Source organism: Crocuta crocuta, unplaced genomic scaffold (genome assembly GCF_008692635.1).
Source record: "Crocuta crocuta isolate KB4526 unplaced genomic scaffold, BGI_CrCroc_1.0 scaffold229, whole genome shotgun sequence".
NCBI classification, from domain to species: Eukaryota; Metazoa; Chordata; class Mammalia; order Carnivora; family Hyaenidae; genus Crocuta; species Crocuta crocuta.
The window spans coordinates 11284709-11307052 of NW_027536464.1; the positions used below are offsets into that span (position 1 = coordinate 11284709).

The following is a 22344-nucleotide window of genomic DNA, read 5'->3' on the forward strand; positions in this document are numbered from 1 at the left end:
GAAAACAAAACAGCGAAATGACTAAAATTCAAACTCCTGACCCCTGGGTGATTATAAATTATTAATTAACTCCAGTCAGTAGCTATCTATAATATTGCCACGTGACGTTTACTGCTCCTCCAACCTACCCCTTTGTTCTTCTCATTTCATCCCTGTTTTTCCTTGGCCAATGGAGCCAATGCTCTGAAATCATTTTGGAACACAAATGAGCCTAGTGAGCCACTGACATAATTATTCTGGATAGCTGGCCAATAGCATACACTTGAGCACAGGAAAAGGAGACCCAACTGTAAACCCCTCTACAGCCATGTGTACCCTATGATCGTCATCCTTCCCACAAACCCATGACCTTGACACATACAAGTCAGGACCAAGAATGAGCTCACACCTGAATACTCATTCTCCTCTGTAAAAATGTGGTAACTTTTAAAATCACAACACAGCCAACACTACAAAAAGTCATTTTGCATAAGCAGGAGTGAAATAGGAGATGATTTGGCTGGTTTTTACTCTCCAAAGCTTCCTTTCTTTAGGAAGAGTAAATTACATCATTCTGGGTCCATGACCAACCTTAAAGAGTTGATCTAGTTCCTTTACTTAAGTACATTGAGTCATGCTATTGGCTTTTCTTTGCCCGTCTCTTTAAGATGGTGTCCTTCTGCCTGACACAGCACATAACCCCAGATCTCTCTGGCAAAGAGGGCACAGGTTCAAGAGTAAAGACATTTGTCAACATGAGTTTTGTGGAAGAAAACATTCAGTGCTACCCAGTAATACTTTTATTTTCCATATTTAATATATAATTAAATCCAGAGGAACTATAAAATGCAGGTACCAACTTCCTTTTAAAATTTAATAAACATGTTTCACTCTTTAATCCTGATCTGTACTTAGAGCCTATAAAAAATTTAGCCCATGTGTAGAACTTTGATTTTTCTATGCCAAGCTAATAAATGCAACCCAGCTCCCTAGAATTTAACACTATAACACTCTCCTACTTCATGAAACAGCTATCCCATCTAGAAGTCAACGTTGATGCATCTTTTCAGGCACAATCATGGGACAGTCGTCCAGGTAAGGTATCTACGAAGGTGAGTGATTTAGAAAAATACTTTTAGGGGTGCCTGGGTGGCTCAGTCAGTTAAGCATCTGACTTTGGCTCAGGTCATGATCTCACGGTTCATGGGTTTGAGCCCTGCATGGGCCTCTGTGCTGACAGCCAGCTCGGAGCCTGGAGCCTGTTTCAGATTGTGTCTCCCTCTCTCTCTGACCTTCCCCTGCTCACGCTGTCTCCTTCTCTCTCTCTCAGAAACAAATGAAAAAAATTTTTTAAAAAAAGAAAAATACTTTTAATAAGAAAGGAACATGAACCAAAAACACTGTGTCCTAAGCGCAAAAGGGGAGCGGAGGATCCAAGGGAAACCACCATAAACCTCAGGCTCCAGAAGCAATTCAGTTTATAAATGCACTTCCATATCACTTGCTCCTTGGACCAATGCTATCAGATAGTTTGGGGAACTATTAGTACCTCTAATTTTATGAGCCAGAGAATTAGGTCAAAGAACGGTAGATCACAGGAAGTGGGGGGGATCAGGAATAAAATCCCCATCTCCTCTTTTCTTATCCATGCTGGTTCAATCCCATTATCCAACCTTTCATGAACAATAGTCAATGCAGCCTTGCATTACACTCACCTGAAATTGATACAACAGATGGGGTGAAGGGAATGAGCCAACGGTGGTATATAGTGACTATGTAGTATAATACCAAATACTACTGAGTGACAGGAAATGAAAGGCCCTTCTTTTTTAAAATTTTTTATAGTTTATTTATTTTTGAGACAGAGAGAGACAGAGCACGAGTGGGGGAGGGCAGAGAGAGAGAGAAACACAGAATGCAAAGCAGGCTCCAGGCTCTGAGCTGTCAGCACAGAGCCCGATATGGGGCTCGAACCCACGAACCATGAGATCATGACCTGAGCTGAAGTCAGACGTTTAACTGACTGAGTCACCCAGGTGCCCCGAAACACCCATCTTAAGACAGGAAAAATCATGCCGGTAAATTCTCTCCCCTTCCCCCCGCCCCCTTGCAACCACCACATTTGTACACTTCTCATTATCATCATCATCATTATTATTATTATTATTATTATTTGTAATCCTCTTCTAGGAGCTGATTATAAGAAAAGAAATCTTGGGATCAGGGAAGCAGAACTGAAACCTAAAGCTTATCAGAGTGATAAGGATACTTACACAGGAAGCAATAAATTACCACTGCTTCCTGTTTTAAGTATTCTTATCTGTGGGGCACTAAATTTTTTTCACCACAGAACCTCACATTTAGGACACTTCCCGAAATAGAATCTTCTGATCTTCAGCTGTCAGCTGAAGTTGCTTTCATAAATAGCCCAGTTTGTGTACTCTGGAGGGTTGCTAACACTCTAAATGCAAATATAGTCCAGGCATACTAATTCTTTTTAGACTCTGGTGACAATCTGGAATGTGCAAAATCAAGCAGCACCAGAAACTGTGGAGGAGACCATGAATGTGTCTGGCCAATGAGGTGGGGAACGCTATTTGGATATTTCTGGGCCATTCTGAAATCATGGCCCTTAGCAGATATCTACGTCTGGTTTCACTATAAGGTTAAAAAAGGACATAAGATTTGTTTGAGGTCAGTAAATTTTTAAACAGTTTTAAAAACAACTTTCATCCAGAGAAGTTCGTTTTGGTGAAAAGGATGTGTATAAAGGAACCCCTAGTCTCCTGTATTTTAAACAACTTTTCCAGAGGCTTTCACAGTTAACAAGTACAGGCAACAAAACTGATTATAAGGGAATGTTTGAAAAATTACACATGTAACCCAAGGTTAAATATATGGAGAAAACACACACACACACAGATATAAAATACGCCTAGCAGTAATCTTTATGATCTAGTATGTCAGGAATTCTACTGCCAGAAACACAAGTTGAGACAATTTCAGAGAGTGAGAAAAAAAATCAATGTCTGTGTTTTTAAAGGGAAAAAAAAACTGTATGGAATAAGAGTATGAAACATAAATGACCTGGATTTTATTTGTCTTTGGTGTCCTACCATTTGACCCAAACATCTGTGCATTGTGGCTCCCCTGACTCCCTCCTCTGGGTACCCACCCCACAGCACACCCACTCTCCTCTTGGATGGGAAGGGGTGTCATCTTGGTCAATGGTAGCCACCCCAGGAGAGAGGAGCCTTAAGGCTGATTACACTCTGCTTGTGGTAAATGATCAAAAAAGAAAAGAAAACACAACAAACCTAAAAACAAAAAAACACCAAAAGCCTGGTTGAGTGTTAAAAGACTGTATAAATACGATCTGCAAGCCCCTTTCAGCCAGTTGCTAAGTAGCTGCCTTTTTTCCTACAAAGGTGATAAGCACCAATTTACCACAAAGTGGCCTCTTTAAGCCCAGAAACAATTTCCTGCCTTGCACAGAGAAAGCCCTGTCCCCAGATGACAAGTTCAGATGGGGATGAGCCTTGTGGCTGCCTCCTGTGACCTATGTGGCTGTACCCCAGCCAGGCAGCAGTGTGTGGCCAGTTCCAGAGTCGCACTGAGTGTCTAGAACTGATGATGACCAGGCTCAAAGTAACTATATTAACTCATTTCCTTGAAACCCGGAAATCGATTCTGGCAAAGCAAAAATGAAGATTTTATGAATATCTACAGTCAGGCGAGATAGCAAAATAGTTTGTATTGTTTTTAAAAGATGACCAGTAGAAGGATTCCAATAACACATTTTCAAAAATCCAAATATCTAGACCCTTTAAGGGAGAATGCTGAAACAGGCTGTGACAATCACAGTAGCTCCAAGGTGGTACAAAGATCTAGAATGTTCTGTCGCTGCACAAATAAATGCTGACATAGAGCAGATTAAAATGGGAAGAATGTGGGGGGCTCCTGGGTGGCTCAGTCGGTTAAGTGTCTGACTTCAGCTCAGGTCATGATTTCACGGTTCGTGGGTTCAAGCTCCTCATCCGGCTCTGTGCTGACAGCTCAGAGCCTGGAGCCTGCTTCAGATTCTGTGTCTCCCTCTCTCTCTGCCCCTCCCCAGATTTCTCTCTCTCTTTCTCTCTCTCTCTCAAAAAAAAGGGAAGAGTGTGGACAAATCAGGAAGCACATCTCCAACTGTACCCTGGGCTGGCCTGAAACACTCTACTATAGAATGGTGGCCAGTTCTAGGCAGGAAAAGCTGGAAATTTTTACAGGTCTTAGAAAGAACCACAAAACTGAGTGCAGGTTTGTGATATCAGAATGATGGGTAAAACCTGAAAATGGTAAATATTAAGGGAAAATTGAGAGCTGACTTCACAAAGGTCTTCAGACATATGTAGGGAAATATCCTATTAAAGGTGAGCAGATGAGGAGGCGCCTGGGTGGTTCAGTTGGTTAAGTGCCCCACTCTTGGGTTTCAGCTCAGCTCATGATCTTGCACTTTGTGGGTTCGAAGCCCACATCGGGCTCGGCACTGTTAGTGCCGGGATTCTCTCTTCTGCTTGGGATTCTCTCTTCCCTCTCTCCCCAGCCTTTTCCTACTCACCCTGTCGCTCTCAAAATAAATAAACAAACTTAAAAAAAAAAGATCAGTAGGAGGGATAAACAAACTGGTACATTCAGACAATGGAATATTCAGCAATAAAGAGAAAGGAGCTTATCAAGCCACAAAAATCTTGGATGGATCCAAAGTGCACACAGCTAAGGAAAAGAAGCCAGTCCGATAAAGGCATATGCTGCATGATTCCAATTACGTGACTTTCAGGAAGAGGCAAGGCTACAGAGGTGATCAAGGGATCAGTGGTTGCCAGAGGCAGGGGAGAGGGAGTGAATGTGGAATAGGGAGGCACAGGGGATGTTCTGTTGGGGGGCAACTATTTTGAATGACACCTTAGTAACAAATACAAGTTGTGAAGCATTTGTCAAAACAAAGCCCTTTATGGGGCGCCTGGGTGGCTCAGTTCCTTAAACGTGGGACTTCGCTCAGGTCATGATCTCACACTTCCTGTGTTTGAGCCCCACTTTGGGCTCTGTGCTAACCACTTAGAACCTGGAGCCTGCTTCAGATTGTGTCTCCCTCTCTTTCTGCCCCTCCTCAGCTTGCTCTCTCTCTCTTTCTCTCAAAAAAAACAAAAACAAAAAAACCAAACCATTAAAAAAACCCAGCCCTTTATATAGCACAAAGAATAAACCTTAGTGTCTGCAAATTTTTAAAAATCATTAAGAAGTCGGTGATCACAGGGGTGCCTGGATGACTCAGCTGGTTGAGCGTCCAACTTCAGCTCAGGTCTTGATCTCGCGGTTTGTGAGTTCAAGCCCTGAGGTCCGAGTGGGGCTCTGTGCTGACAGCTCAGAGCCTGGAGCCTGCTCCGGATTCTGTGTCTCCATTTCTCTCTGCCCCTCCCTGATCACACACACACACACACACACACACACACACTCTCTCTCTCTCTCTCTCTCTCTCTCTCAAAAATAAACATTAAAAAAATTTTTTAAAAGATTCTAAGGAATCCTATATATAAAAAAAATCAGTGATCACAGGTGGAATGCAGAATGGGACCAGAAGAATCGAAATGTATTACAAATACATGAAACTACCTCACTGAAGGGAGCCGAAGAATAAGGCGTTGACTAAAGTTAACTGTGGAAATGAGGTGAATCTATCAGACTTAAAGCAAAAGAAACTGTACATAAGCACCACGCTCTGGTTGATAAAGTTGTTTCCTATAGGGCACAGGTCAACAATTCTGAAACTGGTATGCACATGCACGGGGTAGAATCGAACAAGCAAATGAATGGATGGAGGATGGTGAGAGCCAAGTTTCCCACTGTTGGGAGTGGGAGGTGACAGTAAACAAGGGGGAAGCTAGAAGAATCCATATGGAAATCCATTAGAGTTGAGAGATATCAGCATGAACTCATGCTTAGCTTGGTACAGACACAGATGGTTACATATAGAAATATTTATAGATCTGTCTGTATCTATAGGGTGGAGTATACACATGTGTTTCCTTGCTTTGGCAACTGGGAGGGCAGAAAATAAGTGACACCCATAGCAACAAACACAGCCAGTGCCAATATGTTGGTGTCTAATACAGCTCTCCAATGAAAGGATCCAGGGCTTCTTGGAGAAATGGAAGACTCCAGGACGAGGGGCAGAAAATAAATAAGATGATCCCAGGGCATCGTGTCGTGTCACAAAGAAAGGAAACGCATTTAAAAAAATATTGAGTTAAAAAGGAATGATAAAACAAGTTTGCCTGAAAAAACAAAAGTATGTAAGTATTCAGCAATTCTGCCAATGGGTCTTCAAAGACCTTCAAATTTCCTGGCCACATAAAAGAACCCTAAATTGGGGGTGTCTAGCTGGCTCAGTGGGTGGAGTGCATGACTCTTGATCTCGGAGTTGGGAGTTCAGTCCCCATGCTGGGTGTAGAGATTCCTTAAAAGTAAACTCTTGAAAGAGCCCCCAATTGTAATCGTATTGGGTGCATTTTCGTTTTTTATAGAAAAGTAAATTATAAAATATGAAATATTTCTTATAAAATATAATATATAGCAAAATAAAATATATAATGCATAATAAAATACAAAATATAAAAAATTTCTTTCAGAAGAATGTGGTTATGTAAATAAATTTCAGCTAAAGTATATATATTATATTTGAAACCTGGAATGTCTTCTCCAGTTTAATGAGCATTGTCTAATCACTTATGAAACATTTTATGTTTATGGCTATTTTCTGCAAAGAATTGGTTGAAATTCATTTCCAGACTTATTTCCTCTTGCAGCAAACTGACTAGTAACAGCACCAAGGTTATTATGATTTCCTGTATTATCTTCTGCACATTTAAATGCAGTCATTGAAGGGACGCCTGGGTGGCTCAGTGGCTTAAGTGACTGACTTTGTCAGGTCACGATCTTGAGGTTCATGAGTTCCAGCCCCGCATCTGGGCTCTGCTCGCTGTCTCTGCCCCTCCCCTGCACATGCTCTCTCTCAAAAATAAATAAACATTCAAAATAAATAAATAAATGTAGTCACTATGTTTTATTTTTAATTTGTTTTTATAACCTTACTGTCCCTTGCAGTAGATTTTATATATATCTTCAAGCCTTCTGATAAAAATAAAATTTGCATACCCAATTAAAAAAAAACGGACAGAGGCCATCACTGGTCACCACTACTAAAATCAGAATAGGGCCATCCTCTCCCTTAAGAATAAGGGACTTAAGTCAGCTCTAAAGAAATCTCACCATAAAAGCTTTAAACCACTAGAAAATGATACCTGAAACTGTGGGATTTCCTCTTGTGATCTAAGGCTCTAACAAGAATATACTTGAAAGTCCTTAGTGGTAAAATATACAGTAATATAAAAATAAAATCTTTCTATATAGGAGTAGTTTCAAGACTTTGGTCTTTCATTTTTACAAGGAATAAACGTAGAGAAAGTATACTAAATACTTGTCCAACAGAGTATCCAGACAAAAGTTCAGAAAAGGAATGGTATTACACATCACCAGTTTTGCATAATAGTGCTCAAAAGAACAGTTTTGATACCCAGTGAAAATTACTAACATCAACGCCACAACATAAGCTATGGTTCATGACACCAAAACACAGCTATTGCCCAAAACGCAATGGTGGCCATACGTATGGGCAGTCCCCAACTTTGCCAGCTCCCCCCAGAGATATCGATACCCCTCACCCTCCTTCCCTAGTTGCTATCTGCTCGAGATCTTGACTTTATGTGTAAGACCATCTCTTCCAAGCAGACACACGTCAGCTTCAACTGTTACTGCCTTCTCTCTCATATATAGCCATATTACAGCAGAAAAATCTGACTCTGCTGCGTTTATGAGTCACAAAGTAAATGTAATCATGAGTGATAAGCCACAAAGAGTACAAATGACGTACTTACATCCAGGGAAAAGGACAGTGATGAGTTTTAAGGTAAAAGTGTGCGTACAAATGAATGTTGTCAACCTCTCAAGTCCATAAAGGGGGGCCAGAAGCCCTTGTCACATCTCTCGGTAGGTCTCATTTGTCCCCCTGGGAAGTTGACCCTTGACAGCTTTCTCCCTCAACCAGTCCTTACTTAAGAGAAGAAGCTCTATGAGGGCCTGAATTACTGTCTGTTCTTTACAGTTGTAACTCCAGAACTTAGGACGATGCCTGGCACGCAGCAGAAACCCACTAACTCTTTGTTGTACTAACTAACCAGAACATTCTCTCACGTCTGGTCTACAAACATTTGAGCCTTTGGCAATTCCTCCCACTGTCGTCATGACCAGTTATGCTTTCTTCGAATATCCGGGTTTGGTGATTACAACAACTTAATTACGGAATGGATGGAAACATTTAAGAGTAAGTGTGAGGGGTGGCAATGGAGTTAAGAAAAACTCTCTGTCCTCCTGAATAGAATACGATTCTGGTCTACAGATAAATGAAGTGCTGGCATACTTCCCATACTGTGGTTTAAAAACATATGGTCTCACATTCATTTTTTCAGTATCTACAACAAACAGTATCTACCAAATGCCAAAGTCGCTGCATGGAGCATTCGAACCCAGTCAGCCACGCTGGCCAAGACAGAAATAGCCTAGCTCGATACCCGATGCATATACCTGCTGGGAAAACACTGCGAGGTTTTATTTAGAAAGTAGCGTAAATGTCAAATGACTGGCCGAGAAAATTGAAATCCTCTTGAAAATAAAATACAGGGCATTTATAACACAGATTTCAGGGAGTTGTGGGGCTTTAGAACAAAGGGTGACAAATGTTTTGCTATGTGTAAAATTGCTTAGATTCCAAGTTTAAGTTTTAGTGTAATACTTGAAATAGCAAAAGCAGTGTTTAAGAGGAATTGCTCTAATAGCTGATAATGCTAGTTCACAATATAGGTTCTAGTACTGTGGCCATCAAATCAGTCCAGCCTCAATGGAGTGTGGAAACAGAATGGGGGTGAGGGTGGGGGTGGGGGGGGAGTAGTAATTAGGTTCAACTTCCCAGACCAAGGTTAACATTATAGCAGAGGAGCTAACAAGGGCCACACTGGCAGAATGGACTCATTTAAATTTAATTCCTTTTCCCAGAGTTTCCTAGTATTTTAGTAGAGGGGCTAACTAGCAAAGTCATAGTCAAGAAGGACTCAGCACAGAGAGCAAACTAGCCTCTTTGTAAAGACAGAGGCAACTGTGATACAATAATGACTTTTCAAATAATTTTCTCGTTGCTTTTGATATCTTTAAACCTCAGTGAGAATGCTCAACTCTGACCTAGATTAGTAAACTACAATTAACATCAAAAGAACTCTATTAGATTAAAAGTTGGTTAAACTACTGTTGGAAGCAGAGAAATAAATCTTGTCAAAACAAAGCAAAGTTTCCATCAATCTTTAAAAGAATCATTTGAGGGAAATAGAGGAAGCATCCTGAGATTTCAGACATATGAATGATGAGGTTGTAATTAATTTCACCCAAGCTTTTCATATCCGGTCCTATCAGATTACAAGAGCTGCTGTAATTTGGTTTGATTGTTTTCAATACAATGGTAAATCTGAATTGGATTTTTAAAATATCTAGGGCACTGAAATGGTTGGAGGCTCTCAAAATATACCCACAGCATCGTTTTTGTTTGGGACTTTTCTAAAGTTATCCCATGCCTTGATTCAATAACTGCTCCCTGAACTGTTGATAACAAGTTTTTAATCTGGCAAGTGTCTGTGGGCCCTTCCCTCCTCGGATACTGGAGTCTACACTCACAAAGCTCACAATTTTTAGTAGGAAAGAGTGCCAGAGTGCCTGGGAAGCCAGTAACCAGAGCAAGCAAGGGGGGCAGAGGGGGCATCCCATCATCACAGGAAGAGGGAAACTTTCTGAAGGAAAGGAGAGAGGGAGGGTGCCAGGTGCACTTGAACCCAGTAAATAAAATACTCTTAAGTGTTTTCTGTGATCTTTTAAATGTATTCATTTTACAATGCAAATGCAATTTGACTCATTTGCAATGAAACTCTATTCTCAATTCTACAGAGCTAAGAACTCTTCATCTTCCTAAATACCTCTGCCACGATTTTTAAAAAGAACATTCCCCAGCCCCCACTCCCCTACTTTCCCCCCCAAAAAGGCCTAAAGTTTCCTAAGCTAGTGAGTAACTATAAATCATCTCAACTGGGGTAAAGAAGGAGCAGTGGAATGGGGCTCCCTTTTTACAGAAGAGACACATTAATTTAAAACCCACCTAAAAGTAGCCATTGAATTAGATCAAATTGGGTGGCAAGGGCTTTTGTTGCGCACTTGATCATGCAAAAACGCTTTCCAAGAGCCCATCTAATACAGCGTGGTGGGAAGCAGGCTTTGAAGACACAATAACATTCTTCCAGCGTTCAAGCTAGAGGCTAAAAGCACGAGCCATTCCTTTTTCAGGCTTGAGACACATTCCTCACCCGGAACTAACAAGCCCATACACTGTCTGAAGGTTGTCCCTTGTAGGAACTTGTGAGGGACCAAAGGCTTGGGCTGCAATCTATTTTTAAAGACCTAGTGTTAGGAATGTAACCCTTTTTCTTGGAATGTAGTTTCTACTCCCTAGCCCTCCTCACCTACACACGCACGTGCGCGCGCGCGCACACACACACACACACACACACACACACACAGGAAAAGCTTAGCAAAAGGGAAAGTTTTCATTATAATCCCAATGACTTCCAGGGTACCCTGCCAGTGAAAGTAAAATATTTTCAGAAGTAAAGTCATTACCCATTCTTTATGGGGAAAAAAGTAATATTTATATACCTTATTCTAACCAGAGGGAAGGGGGATCAGCTTTGAAAGGAAGGTATTGTTAACTGCCGTTCAAAGAGTGTGCTGGAATTGGGGAGGAGGGCAGAGAGGACAAGGCACGGAGGAGCTGGGGGGGTGGGTGCGAGCCGCCAAGATCAGGATATAAATACACCACTCAACTAGCCCCTCAGAACACCTTAGGGATCTCCCTTCCCTCCTCCCTGATATGACGTATGTTACCCAGTGTCCCAATTTGGTTTTGTTCTGTGGCCCCAGGAATGTTCAAGGCATCTGAGGCTCTGGTGTAAGAAAAATGTCAATACTGCCCGGTAAGAGATCTGGGACCCCACCGGCCTTTGGATACTGCCAACCATCATGCATTTGGATCCGACGAACTGGCAACTCTGCGTGACACAGTCTACGTTTGTGCTTAGCTGGGAAAACTTCTTTCAAACCGTTGAAAAGTCTTGGATTCCATTTCACCCATTGCTCTCCACACTCCCCCACTAAAAGCCTCGTTCTCTGAGCCACCTTTGCTGCTCTGGTCCAGCTTGCAACATGCATGGGGGAAAGGGTGGTGTTGGTGAAGGGGTAGAGGGAGGAGGCCTGATGCCCTGTGGCTTTGGGCCCCTATGCAGTACCCCATTTCATCTCCAGGATTGTGAGGCTGCCCGAGGACTGTTAGGAAGTGTAGTCTGCTAGCCTAGAACAAATAACATCAACACCTCCACCAACTACCACTGGCATCAACAATATCGATGACAGCCTCTGGTACTAGAAACCTCAGTAGTCGTTCATATTTTTCTCAGAGGTGACCTTCCAGCTTTCATTCATTCCATCAGAGGCATATCTCAAGGGGGAAATCAAACTCTTAAAAAAAAAAAAAAAAGATCTGAATCTGCACCTGGACCAATGAACATGTGATATAAAAATATTTGCTCCCCCTTCACAAACCTGAATGATAGGAGCATATTATGTACTATTTTCTCAAATCACTTCCTGTCCCCACATTTAAAGTGATTTCCCATTATTCTACTTTGTAACACCCTGTCCTTCTTCCTCATCATATGACATTTTGCAGTAACGCAATTCATTGTTTACTTCTTTGTTCTCTGCCTCCTATAAGCACCAGGAAGGCAGGGACACACCAGTTTCAGTCCCCAGGGCCTGGCTCACAGTATGAACTCAATAAAAGTTTATGGAGACATTATATGCGTTTGTGTTTTTCAAAGAAAAATCAGAAGGGGAAAAAAGTGGTAACACCTAACGCGAAAGGCATCGTTGCTATTTCACCCAAAGCTAGGCATGTTTATTATAAACATTTAAGAATAACTTTATTCTAAATATTCAACATGCAGCTGATGGATGGTCAAAGGTGCATCAATATAAACAACTGCATTTATAAATACACTCATACATTGTATAAATCAGAGACTGTGTCTTCTCCCATCAGGAAGTGGTGTCTATTTTTCTATCCCTTGAAACTGGGCATGGCTTTGTGACTTGCTCTAGGCAAGGAGAGAGCAGCAAACATGGTGTAAGCAGAGGCTTGGGAACTACTTGTGCACACCTGTCCCCTCTCGCTGCGGCTGGTTGCTCACCCAAGTACTATGTGAAGTTTGGGTTAGCCTGCTCTGGTTCAATCAGCAGCAAGCACCAACTGACACCATCATCCACCAGACAAGTAAGGGAAACCGTTTGAAACTGACCAGCCCATGGCCAACCATCCACCAGCTGCAGGCGCTGAATGCAGCCCAGCTCCCCGACCCTGGGGAGTTAGAACTGGGGTCTAACAAATGACTGATGTCTTAACGAAACAGGTTTCGGGGTGCTTTCTTACACATTAAAGCGAAACGATGCGCACACCTAAGAAACTAGCTTGCCTCACATATTAAATTCTTTAACAGCTGTTTTAAAAGTTCCTTCACATTGCGGAATTTCATCCCTTACTCCAGAGGATATGGAAGAAAAACCGGTATTATTGCCTTTAGCAATAATTATTTGTTAAACTTTTTATTAAAATATTTATTACTTTTATAAAATATTTATTAAATAATCTTATTAACAAGTCCCCCCAAACGATAAAATATCGATCATTATGATTTAAATGTTATCTGTTATTGCAGTCTTGAAAGTTTCTATTTTGTAACAAGAACTGCCTCATCCTATTCATAATAGTACCTGGACCGCAATCAGCAAGAACATCAAGGCATCAGCCATAAATGGGTCTAACCATTAGGGTTCCTGTTTGGTACAAAGTAGAGATTATCTCAGTCATACACGCAGTGATACACATTTCCTCAGGAGATAGAACACATTCTCTAAATTCCCCTCACTTTCTTCAAAGTTATTAATAAATTGAATGAGAAGAAATCACGAAAGCAACTTATTATATTATTTACATGCAATTATGATGTCTAAAATAACCTGCTCCCAGAATTTGAAAGGGTTTCCCCATTCTTTCAGACTCTTTCAACGGAAAGCATTAATTCTTTGGAACTTTCAAAAACAGGAGACCTTGGTGACCAGAAAGTCTTCAAAAGGATCGTTAACCTTTATAGTTAATCCTACCACACTATATTAAGAACTAGTTTTTCATTCCATTGGAGGGGGCGGAGAAATGCTGGCCAACTACCTCGGAAGTGCACCGAGGAGAAAACAGAATAATAAAGACTTGAACTTTGAAGACTGAGACCCCTTTCCCTTCATAATCAATTTGCACAAACACTTCAAAATTAGAAAAGCAGATCCCTTCCTAACTACTGCTTTCCCTCCATCACTGGGCTATACTAGATTATGCTTTTTATAGTATGACCTGAAGAGTCACAAGAGGCATGGAAAGAGTGCTTTCCTTTTATCCTTTTAACAAAAAAGGCAGTGAGTCTATTGTAAGAGACACGCTGTCTGCCGTGTTCCTTCGGTGCAAAAACTGGGGATCTGAGCCTGTTCTTCCATGGAAGACTTTAAGCAGTTGGGCACTTAACCAACTCCCTATTACTAAGCTTCAAAATTTACGAGCAGTTCATCTCTGGAAACATAAACAAAATCCAGCGCTGACGGTGGCCTATGAGAAGGCGACCTGGGGAGCAAGAGTGGGAGGGAATCTTATTTTTCACTTTATACCTTTTTATAAAATGCTTTAAACTGCCTCAAACTTAGAGCACGTGCATGAATGCCGACACCAAAGCATTTTTTTAAACAGTGTGAATAGACCCAGCAAACTATCATAAAACTTGGAGGTCCTAAAAACAATGTTTTTGTGCGTTTCCTTAAGAGACTACTAGAAACTTAAAAACAAATATGACTGCACATCATCAAAGCAGAGAGAGTGCAAGCGAACACACTCAAGAAACAGCAGTGACAAAACCTCAAAGGAGATTAGACTTGCAGCCAGAAGCAAGCACAGGAACCAGAGGTCAGAGGGTTAAAGCCTTTCACTACTAAAAATAAAAACCACCCACCCGAAGGGGGGCGGGGGGGGGGAGTCCTTGAATGATAGAGCTTCTAAGATGGAGAGAAAAGACTTCACAATTTCCTTTGCAGCGCCCACCTTCAACCCCCACCTTCAACCCCCACTTCCTAACAAGGACCAACCTCGAGCAAGTCCTCATGAATTCCTGTTCATTTAACACCTGGACCCCTCTCTCCTGGCCGCCTCGCCTGCACAAAAGAGCCAAAGATGTCTTTTTCTTGCCTCTTGCTAATACTATGTTTGTCAGCTGAATATCCCAAAATGGGCCACTCTTCCAAATAGTTTCAACAGCCTTATAAGCTATTTAAGAAGGCCGGTGTTATTGCCAGCCAGGAGGCCAGGGGCAGAAGGATTAAGAAAAGCATAATACTTTGAGGTAGCTGGGCACTTTCACCCAGTAAGTATATGAAAAATGCTGACTTTCGTGGATTTCATGTTCTGAATCTTGTTTTTTTGTGCTTTTTTCCCCCAGATAAGCTGTGCCATAAGAAATTTGGTAATTCCTTGGACAAACTCCCTTCACCATGCTTCTTCCCCCTCCACTTCCATGTTTCTACCCCCATCCACTTACAAGAAAATATTCTATGGGAACACCATAGGTGCTCAGTGGTGTATATTGAGGAAAAGAGGGAGGGAAACCAGCAAGAAAACATGGTCTGGGGCCTGTTAGGCTGAGGGCAGATCATATACGTTGAGTTTGGGGGGTAGGCTGTCTCTGATCTTGCACCAGAGAAGCTAAAGTTCTTCTGATTATTCCCACAATCCCTAAAGTTCAAGGCTGAGTATGATGATGTTCTGGTATCCTAATGAGCCCTTCAAATAATTTATAAACAAACATGAGAGAATACAAGATGAATAACAGTTGAAGACAGAGTAACTACTGAATATTTCGCAGGCCTTTAAGTGTTATATTTTTATAAATGTCTTTTCTTAAATTTTTGCCTGTTTCTCATGGGTTGTTACCTTCCTAAAAGCAAGAATCATGAGTTTTTGTGCAAAATATAATTTGTTTGCCACACTGTACATGTTTACAGGGGGGAAGAGGGGGGAATGTCTCTTTAATCATTTCAACAAACATAACGCAACTATCAATTTCTCAAGATTAAGTGATACTGTTCAGCAGCATGACCTAAATATGTCAGGGCAGATCAGAGAACTCGCATCCAAGTATTTTTTGGTCAATAGAAAACAAGGGGGAAAAGTTTATGAACTTGGGTTTACTGGCGTTTTCTTTACAGCCCAACCAATTAGCATCCAATGTATGTGGGTTTGGCTCAAACAGGACCAGGGGTAGATGGCAGAAAGTATGACACAGAGTGGTGAACAAACAAGCGAGCAAACAAGGAATGGCAGAAGGAAAACAATGAACGCTCACTCAGTAAAACATTACTCAATAAAACATTCAGGGTAGGGGTAATAAAACCACAAAATTTCCTCTCTGCTTGAAGACAGATGCAATGATCCAATTAAAATTATAGCCTAACCCATATATTCAATTCTACTGCCATCATTAATGAAAATGCAGAAAGAGGGTTGAAAAAGAAAAGCAGCCTTTTCAACATAAACACATCATTTTTAAGAGCTCTGTTATTCAAAGATCACTGGCTCATTGAGGACGCACAAAACATTTATCCAACCAACTCTATTTTAACAAATAGATTATAGCAGAGCCTGAAGCAAGAATATTATTAAAATGGGAAATGTTCCTTTCCCCATAGATGACAGTACCTTCTACCCATCTAATCCATCTTTCTTTTTTTCTGTGAATCAAGAATGGGCAAGATACTACCATTTATCTCCACATTGTAAGACAAGAATAGAAGTAAGTAGATGATATTTCCTAGATATCATTTAAAAAAGCTTTACAATAACTTTTTTGGGGGGGCAACTAATTCATATTACTTGGAAATCAGCATACTCATATTATATCCCATACCAATACTAGAATGTAATTCTGTTAAATTAGAGTACAATGTCATCACAACTTCTAAACATGTTTCAGCAACATTTTAAGAAGAGCTTTTAGAGTCTGCCACATAGCTATGGACTCATAAGGAAATAATAAATCAAGTATATAATTGTAGATGTGGTAAAGAGAGTTGCAGAATCTTTAGTGTGAAAAGGACTTCAAACTGAATTCACAAGACACTATTTTCCTTGAATACAATTTCCAGTAACTCTGTAACATGAGGAAATAATTGAGAAAATAGGTTGCTTTAAAACAAGACCTTGCAATTCTGAAGTGTTCCATTATCCTAAAGTTACCACCCCACCAAAATAAAAAGAACCATTAATACACTATACAGCTAAGAAATATACATGATTGTAGCAGAAGGATTGGAAAGGAGTAAGTCGATGAAGTTCTGAATGAAAGAGTCAATAGACTGTTCTAATGATTTATGCGATCCACACAGAGGGACCCACAGGGTCGGAACTTCTGAATACACTGGCAGCTTGACAGCCAAGATAACACTAGGTCAGCAAAGCTGTGCACAGCTCAACTAACAAGTCAAAAATCCTAGAACACACAAAAAGCTAGACTAGGGGCACCTGGGTGGCTCAGTCAGTTAAGCATCCGACTTTGGCTCAGGTCATGATCTCACAGTTCATGGGTTCGAGCCCCGAGTCGGGGTCAGTGCTGACAGCTAGCTCAGAGGCTGGAGCTCAGATTCCGTTTCTCCCTCTCTCTCTCTGACCCTCCCCTTCTCTCTCTCTCTCAGAAATAAGTAAAACATTAAAAGAAAAAAAAAAAAGCTAGATGACACTCACACTCCCAGCAAGAGAAATACGGAGCTTTTTCACATACCTAACAGAGAAGACTGAAACAAAAAATTGTAAAAGACTTCCTGTATATCTCACTTGCTGTCTCAGGTTTCCTCTCTGATACCTCACTGAAGGATTCTGATGGTACACATGAGAAACACTATCCATAAACAGACCATCCTTATAAGAAGGGGGGATTCCCAAGAGAAGAAATGGAATAATGTCACAGGTATTGATTGGTTAAAGCTTGACCTGTATTGTAGGTGGGACCTTCCAACAGTTGACCTTAGGATGCAAGAAACTAGCAGGCAGCTTGCAGTCCCACACACATTTGATTTTTCAACAAAGGAGGAGGAGGAGGAGCCCAGTTAATCTAGAGACGTTTAGAAAAATTGAGACTAGTGTAGTCTGGGGGTCTTGTCTTAAGATCTGTTAAAATCTGCGCCCCCTTCCCCAAACCCAGAAAGGTCGTGAACCAAAACTATAAAGAGTCAGTCATCCTAAAGCTAGAACAGGAGGAAACAACATTCTCATGCACTTCATTATGACCCCATCGACAGCTTCCTCAGAAAGAATCCTCATTACAACTGACCCATTAAAGAGTATCAGTCATTGTCGCCACAATATTCCTATGTTTAGTGCTGCAAAGGAGGTCAGAATAATTTAGAACAAAACTCTTAAAGTACTGATGAGGAAATAGGTTTAGAGAAATTAAGCGACTTGCCCAAGGTCGCTTAGCTACTGAAGGGCACAGGCTGGGTTACAACCCAAGATCTCTGGCTTCCAGGAACTGGTTTTTCCATTCCATCACTAAAGGTATCATAAAGCTATTTTCCAGGAATTTTGATANAATTTTTTGCGGTTTATTTTTTTAACATAAAATGTTACTTCAATGAGAGCACGGATTAAGAAGATTGCTAGAGGTTCAAAGTTTTCTGGAACAACAGAGAAACTCTCCCACAGCTCAGGGCAGCCAGAGGCATAGCATTTACATCAGGGCAGTCCTTCTTCCTTACATTTACACCTAAGGAAAACCCCTGACATTGGGGCTTATGCTTCAGGGATGCACGAGGGGTGCTGGCTGGTGAGAGGGAGAGGAGAGGATTTCTTTTAGGTTCCTTTATTTTTAGAAAGGACAGATCTGAACACATTTCCCATCCCCTAAAGTAAGACATCTCACATGATGCTGGTTATGTGAGAGCCACGACACAAATCTAACAAACTTTCAGAAAGGTAGCCAGCCTGCCCTGACCACCTTTCACTTGAGCTGTCACGAATTAAAAACAAAAAAATAAATCTGGTTTTGAGAGTTTAAGCAGCATTTCCCCCAACCCCAGTACCAAACCCTACCCAGGCCCTTGCAATGAATCTAGATTCTCATGATTTGCAAGCTATATCCGGCATTTTCATTTCACTGAGAGCTCCCCTGGGCCTAGAAGGGTCAGTTTTTGTTGATCTTATCTGGCTCTATGCTTTGCAGAACTGCGGCCGCTCGATATATAGTGTTGACCCTGATGCAATTTCCAGCCAAATGAGTTTTTCCAGAACGATTCCCCAAACAGTGCCAGCCACAGCACTTGTATTTCCTCCTCCGTTTGCCCCCACCCCCCATTAGTAAGGGACGTAAATGTAAGAATCTTGAGCCAAGCCAATCAATCCTACAACCACGTGCTCCTGGATTTCCAGACAGGAAGATGAAGGAACGTGGCGTTGTAGTAAATCGTAGTAAAGCGAGGAGGGAAACAAAATGGGGCACGTCACATGGTCATGGCCTGGATTTTTCTCAATTAAAAATAAGAGGAAGTGTGTGTTTCCGGCCTCTGTCAGTGGGCTGGTTGGACTTTCTCATTCTTAGGATTCTGGGCTGGATGCACGAAGAAGGCTGAGAGCATAACATCTTCGGGGGGGGGCGGGGGGAGTCGNAGCCCCGCCGCAGGTTCCCCAGCCCCCCGGCTGAAGGGGCTAAGAGGAGGGAGGGGAGCCGAGTGCCAAATAAATAGGGAGGAATGCAGGAAGCGGAGGTGACCCGGGAAACGGGAAAGTGCCAGAGCTGAGACGGTATGCGCCAGACAAAAAGGCCACACAGGCAGGGGAAGGAAAGGAGGGAGGCGGAGGGAGAGACGGGAGGTAGTCGTGGAGGTACGGAATCCTTGAAATCACAAGGAAATGCAGTGAAAGAAAAGAAGTGCTCTCCCCCCCCCCCCCCTTTTTTTTTTGAAGGGATCCTAAGAAAATGATGGAAAAAAAAAAAAAGGAACAGAAAAGAGTGGCTTGGGTCTGTGCCTTTGCCAAAGCCTGATCTATGTGCCCGATCTGCAGTTTCAAAACTAAAAAACAAATTTCGGTAAAAGCTGGTGGGCTGCCGTGTCCTTTCTGCCTTCTTTCTTGGGCTCTCAACCCACTCTCTGCAGAGTGTAGGCCACAAGGGGCTGCGAAATGCTGAAATGAGGCAAAAAAAAAAAAAAAAAAAGACAATGCCAGAAACAGGAAACAAGAGATGGGAAACAAAGACAATGGGAGAAACGGGATGCGGGAAAACAACTAAAAAGCAGAACTCCGAGGAGACACAGGTTGACAAAAATTGGTAGCTGCCATGAGGTCACTCAGAAGGAAGACCACCGGTCCTGAGCTCCTGAGCTGCCCCACACATGTGCTCCTTTAACAGCAAAAAATACTGGAGAAGCCGCAACATTTAACAGGAGGGGCCAAAAGGAAGCGCACACCCCTTACTGAACCTCAATTCCTTTCATGTTTCAGGTTGTACCTGAGCAATCAAAGATAGAAATTAATGAGGAAGTTAGGAAAAAAGGAGGTATTCACAAACCAACATACTCATTCCTGGAAAAAGCTGTTTGCCAAGGGGTCTGATTTTGTGTTTCACAGAAGAATGGACTGGCAGATCACATCTTTAAACTCAACACGGCAATGGCAAGTGGGCAGAATTCAGGATGTGAAGTGGGCCAAGCGGCATTCGGAGCCTCACAGACAACACTGGGGCACGCACCTCTCCTCTCTCCATTTACAACTTACAAATACACACACTGTAGGATTTTTCTGGCATGGTGCTGTCAAAGCATGGTGTATTGCTACTTCAGGATTATTAGGGATATGACTCTATGCTTATTCCAAAATATTATACTCTCCCTAAGAAAACATAGAAGATCGTTTTGCTCTGGTCGGTTTGTTTTTAAGGTAACCTCCACATGAGGATTTTATTTTAAAGCCCCTTTAAAAAGATGAAAACTCTATTTGGTCATCAATTTCTTTAAGAGCAAATATTATTTCTTCTACTCTACATAAAAAAGAGACCTGCTCACACTAAGAAAACAGGTGAGGAAAATTTATTGTTTCCTAGCCTCTTTCATCTCCCCTAAGGCCAAAATTTTGGTTCTGCTGGCTTTTTTTCCTTCAAACTCTCATTACTTTATAAACGAAACACTTTGCAACATAAATGGTTAAAGTATTAGAGGGATTCACATTCCCCAAAAACATTTTTTTAATCATTTAAAAACAGCCAAAGTTTTTAACTGATGTTGATATACACAATTAAATCTCTCTTGTAGTGAATCATGAAAATAAAGGTTAAATAAAATGATGCTTTATGTAATATATCGTATCACCTAAAATCTTAGTCTGTTTTTATAGCTATATCTGGCTCTAGAAAACAAAAAGTTGGGGTCAAATATTAGAAGCTTTTAGAACCAAGGAGACTGAGGCCATTTATTAAGCAAATAACTATCAGTAAGAACCCAATGCACAATTTCTTATGAATGGACACACATTACGAAGAATAATGCTTTTAAAAGCTCATTCTGTGAAGCATATATCAAAAAGACTATCACAAGATAATCAGTTCATCAGAATAAAATGTTTCCAAATGCTGGAAACTTCTACATTGCCAACTCATCACATTATTTGCAAACTGTACTCCTCTCTTCCCACAATTATGACCACCAGAAAACAGGCTCAGCAGAGTGAAGGACAGGCTGATTTCCCATTACAAATGTTTTTCATTTTCAATAGAGCCTTAGCCACAGAACACGTAACAGGCTAACTTTCCACATTTACTGAGGTGTCTACTCTTGCCCTTAAGGACCAACCATAAATGCCCCCAAAATGAAGAGCCTTCACATTCAATGCAAAACCAAACCAAACCCCTGCACTTCCCTAACTCAATACTCCTTCTTTTCCACGTAAAAATGTTAAGCAATTTTACAGAAGATGTACGGTAGCCCCCAAATGGTCTGGGTGATGTTTCCCTGGGGTCTTTGCAAGAACAGACAACTGTAAGGCAGACACGCCTGGGTGAATTTCCATAACTCTTAACTAATAATGGGTCCCGGACACATGCAGACTTCACTGCACACCCTGTGTAAAAACAGCCATGGCTGTGAGGCGGTGGATCGGTGTGTGCATAGTATTTCACAAATCCTGGTTCAGGAACAAAAAGAGAATGTCACCCATAATTACTTTCTACAGAGTCATAAATAGGCAAGCATTTCTCTCTAAATATGTAAGCCTACATAAGCTCTTCCTCCTGAATCGTTTTAGGGCAGCAGGAATAAAAATTGACGTTTCCACTGCTATTTTTGTGGTCTTGGTATTGTGAAATCACAGAACTAAAGGACACACAGAGCAACTTGATAAGATCACCCTTGAGAGCTCCAAGAAATGATATGCAGTGGAAGGTTTGGTTTAGACCCTGTATTCACCAGTATTTTTGTAGTCTGTTCCTTCTAGGGACTGACTTAAATATACAGTCAAAAGAAAACTTCAAAAAAGAGAACAAGGTTCTTATATATGAACTTCACAAGCCTCAGCGCTGGCATAGGATATATATTTTGAAAAATCATAAAGTATATCGCTTGGGAACCTCAAATGAAAAAGGCCTCCTGGTCCGCTGCTCCAACAGGTTTATATGACCATCAGCCAAGTGTCATGGGGGGAGGGGGCGAGGAGGGGGGGACACCTTGTGTGCCCTAATCTCTCCCATCCTGTGAATGCACCCCCCTAAGAAAGCAGTGGGAAGGAGAGGAAAGGGGCCTAGGCAAAGAGGAAGAGAATTCCAGTGCAAGGTGCAAAGCAGATTTGTCTTCTGACTTTGTCACCATGAAACGCACCTGCTGTGATGTCCAGTCGAGCTACTGGAGGTCCTCTGGCTGCTTCTGGAAACTGATGCTGGCATAGGCGCTTAAATCCTCGCTGGAGCAGCGGGTGGAGCTGCTCTCGCTGCTGCCCAGAGGCTGATGAGGGGGCGGGGGCAGGGGCGGCTGTGGCTGGGGGGGGGGCTCTTGAGG

General features: G+C 41.7%; 1 protein-coding gene across 1 annotated transcript in view; it reads right to left on the bottom strand.

The window, feature by feature from the left end:
- Positions 1 to 22344, bottom strand: part of IRS1 (insulin receptor substrate 1) — a 60016-nt gene that overhangs the window by 33885 nt on the left and 3787 nt on the right. The window contains exon 2 of the mRNA XM_077748550.1: positions 22168 to 22344. This exon is cut by the window's right edge and continues 3 nt beyond it. Coding sequence (XP_077604676.1) covers positions 22189 to 22344 — 156 coding nt within the window. The 3' untranslated portion in view covers positions 22168 to 22188. The remainder of the gene's footprint in view (positions 1 to 22167) is intronic.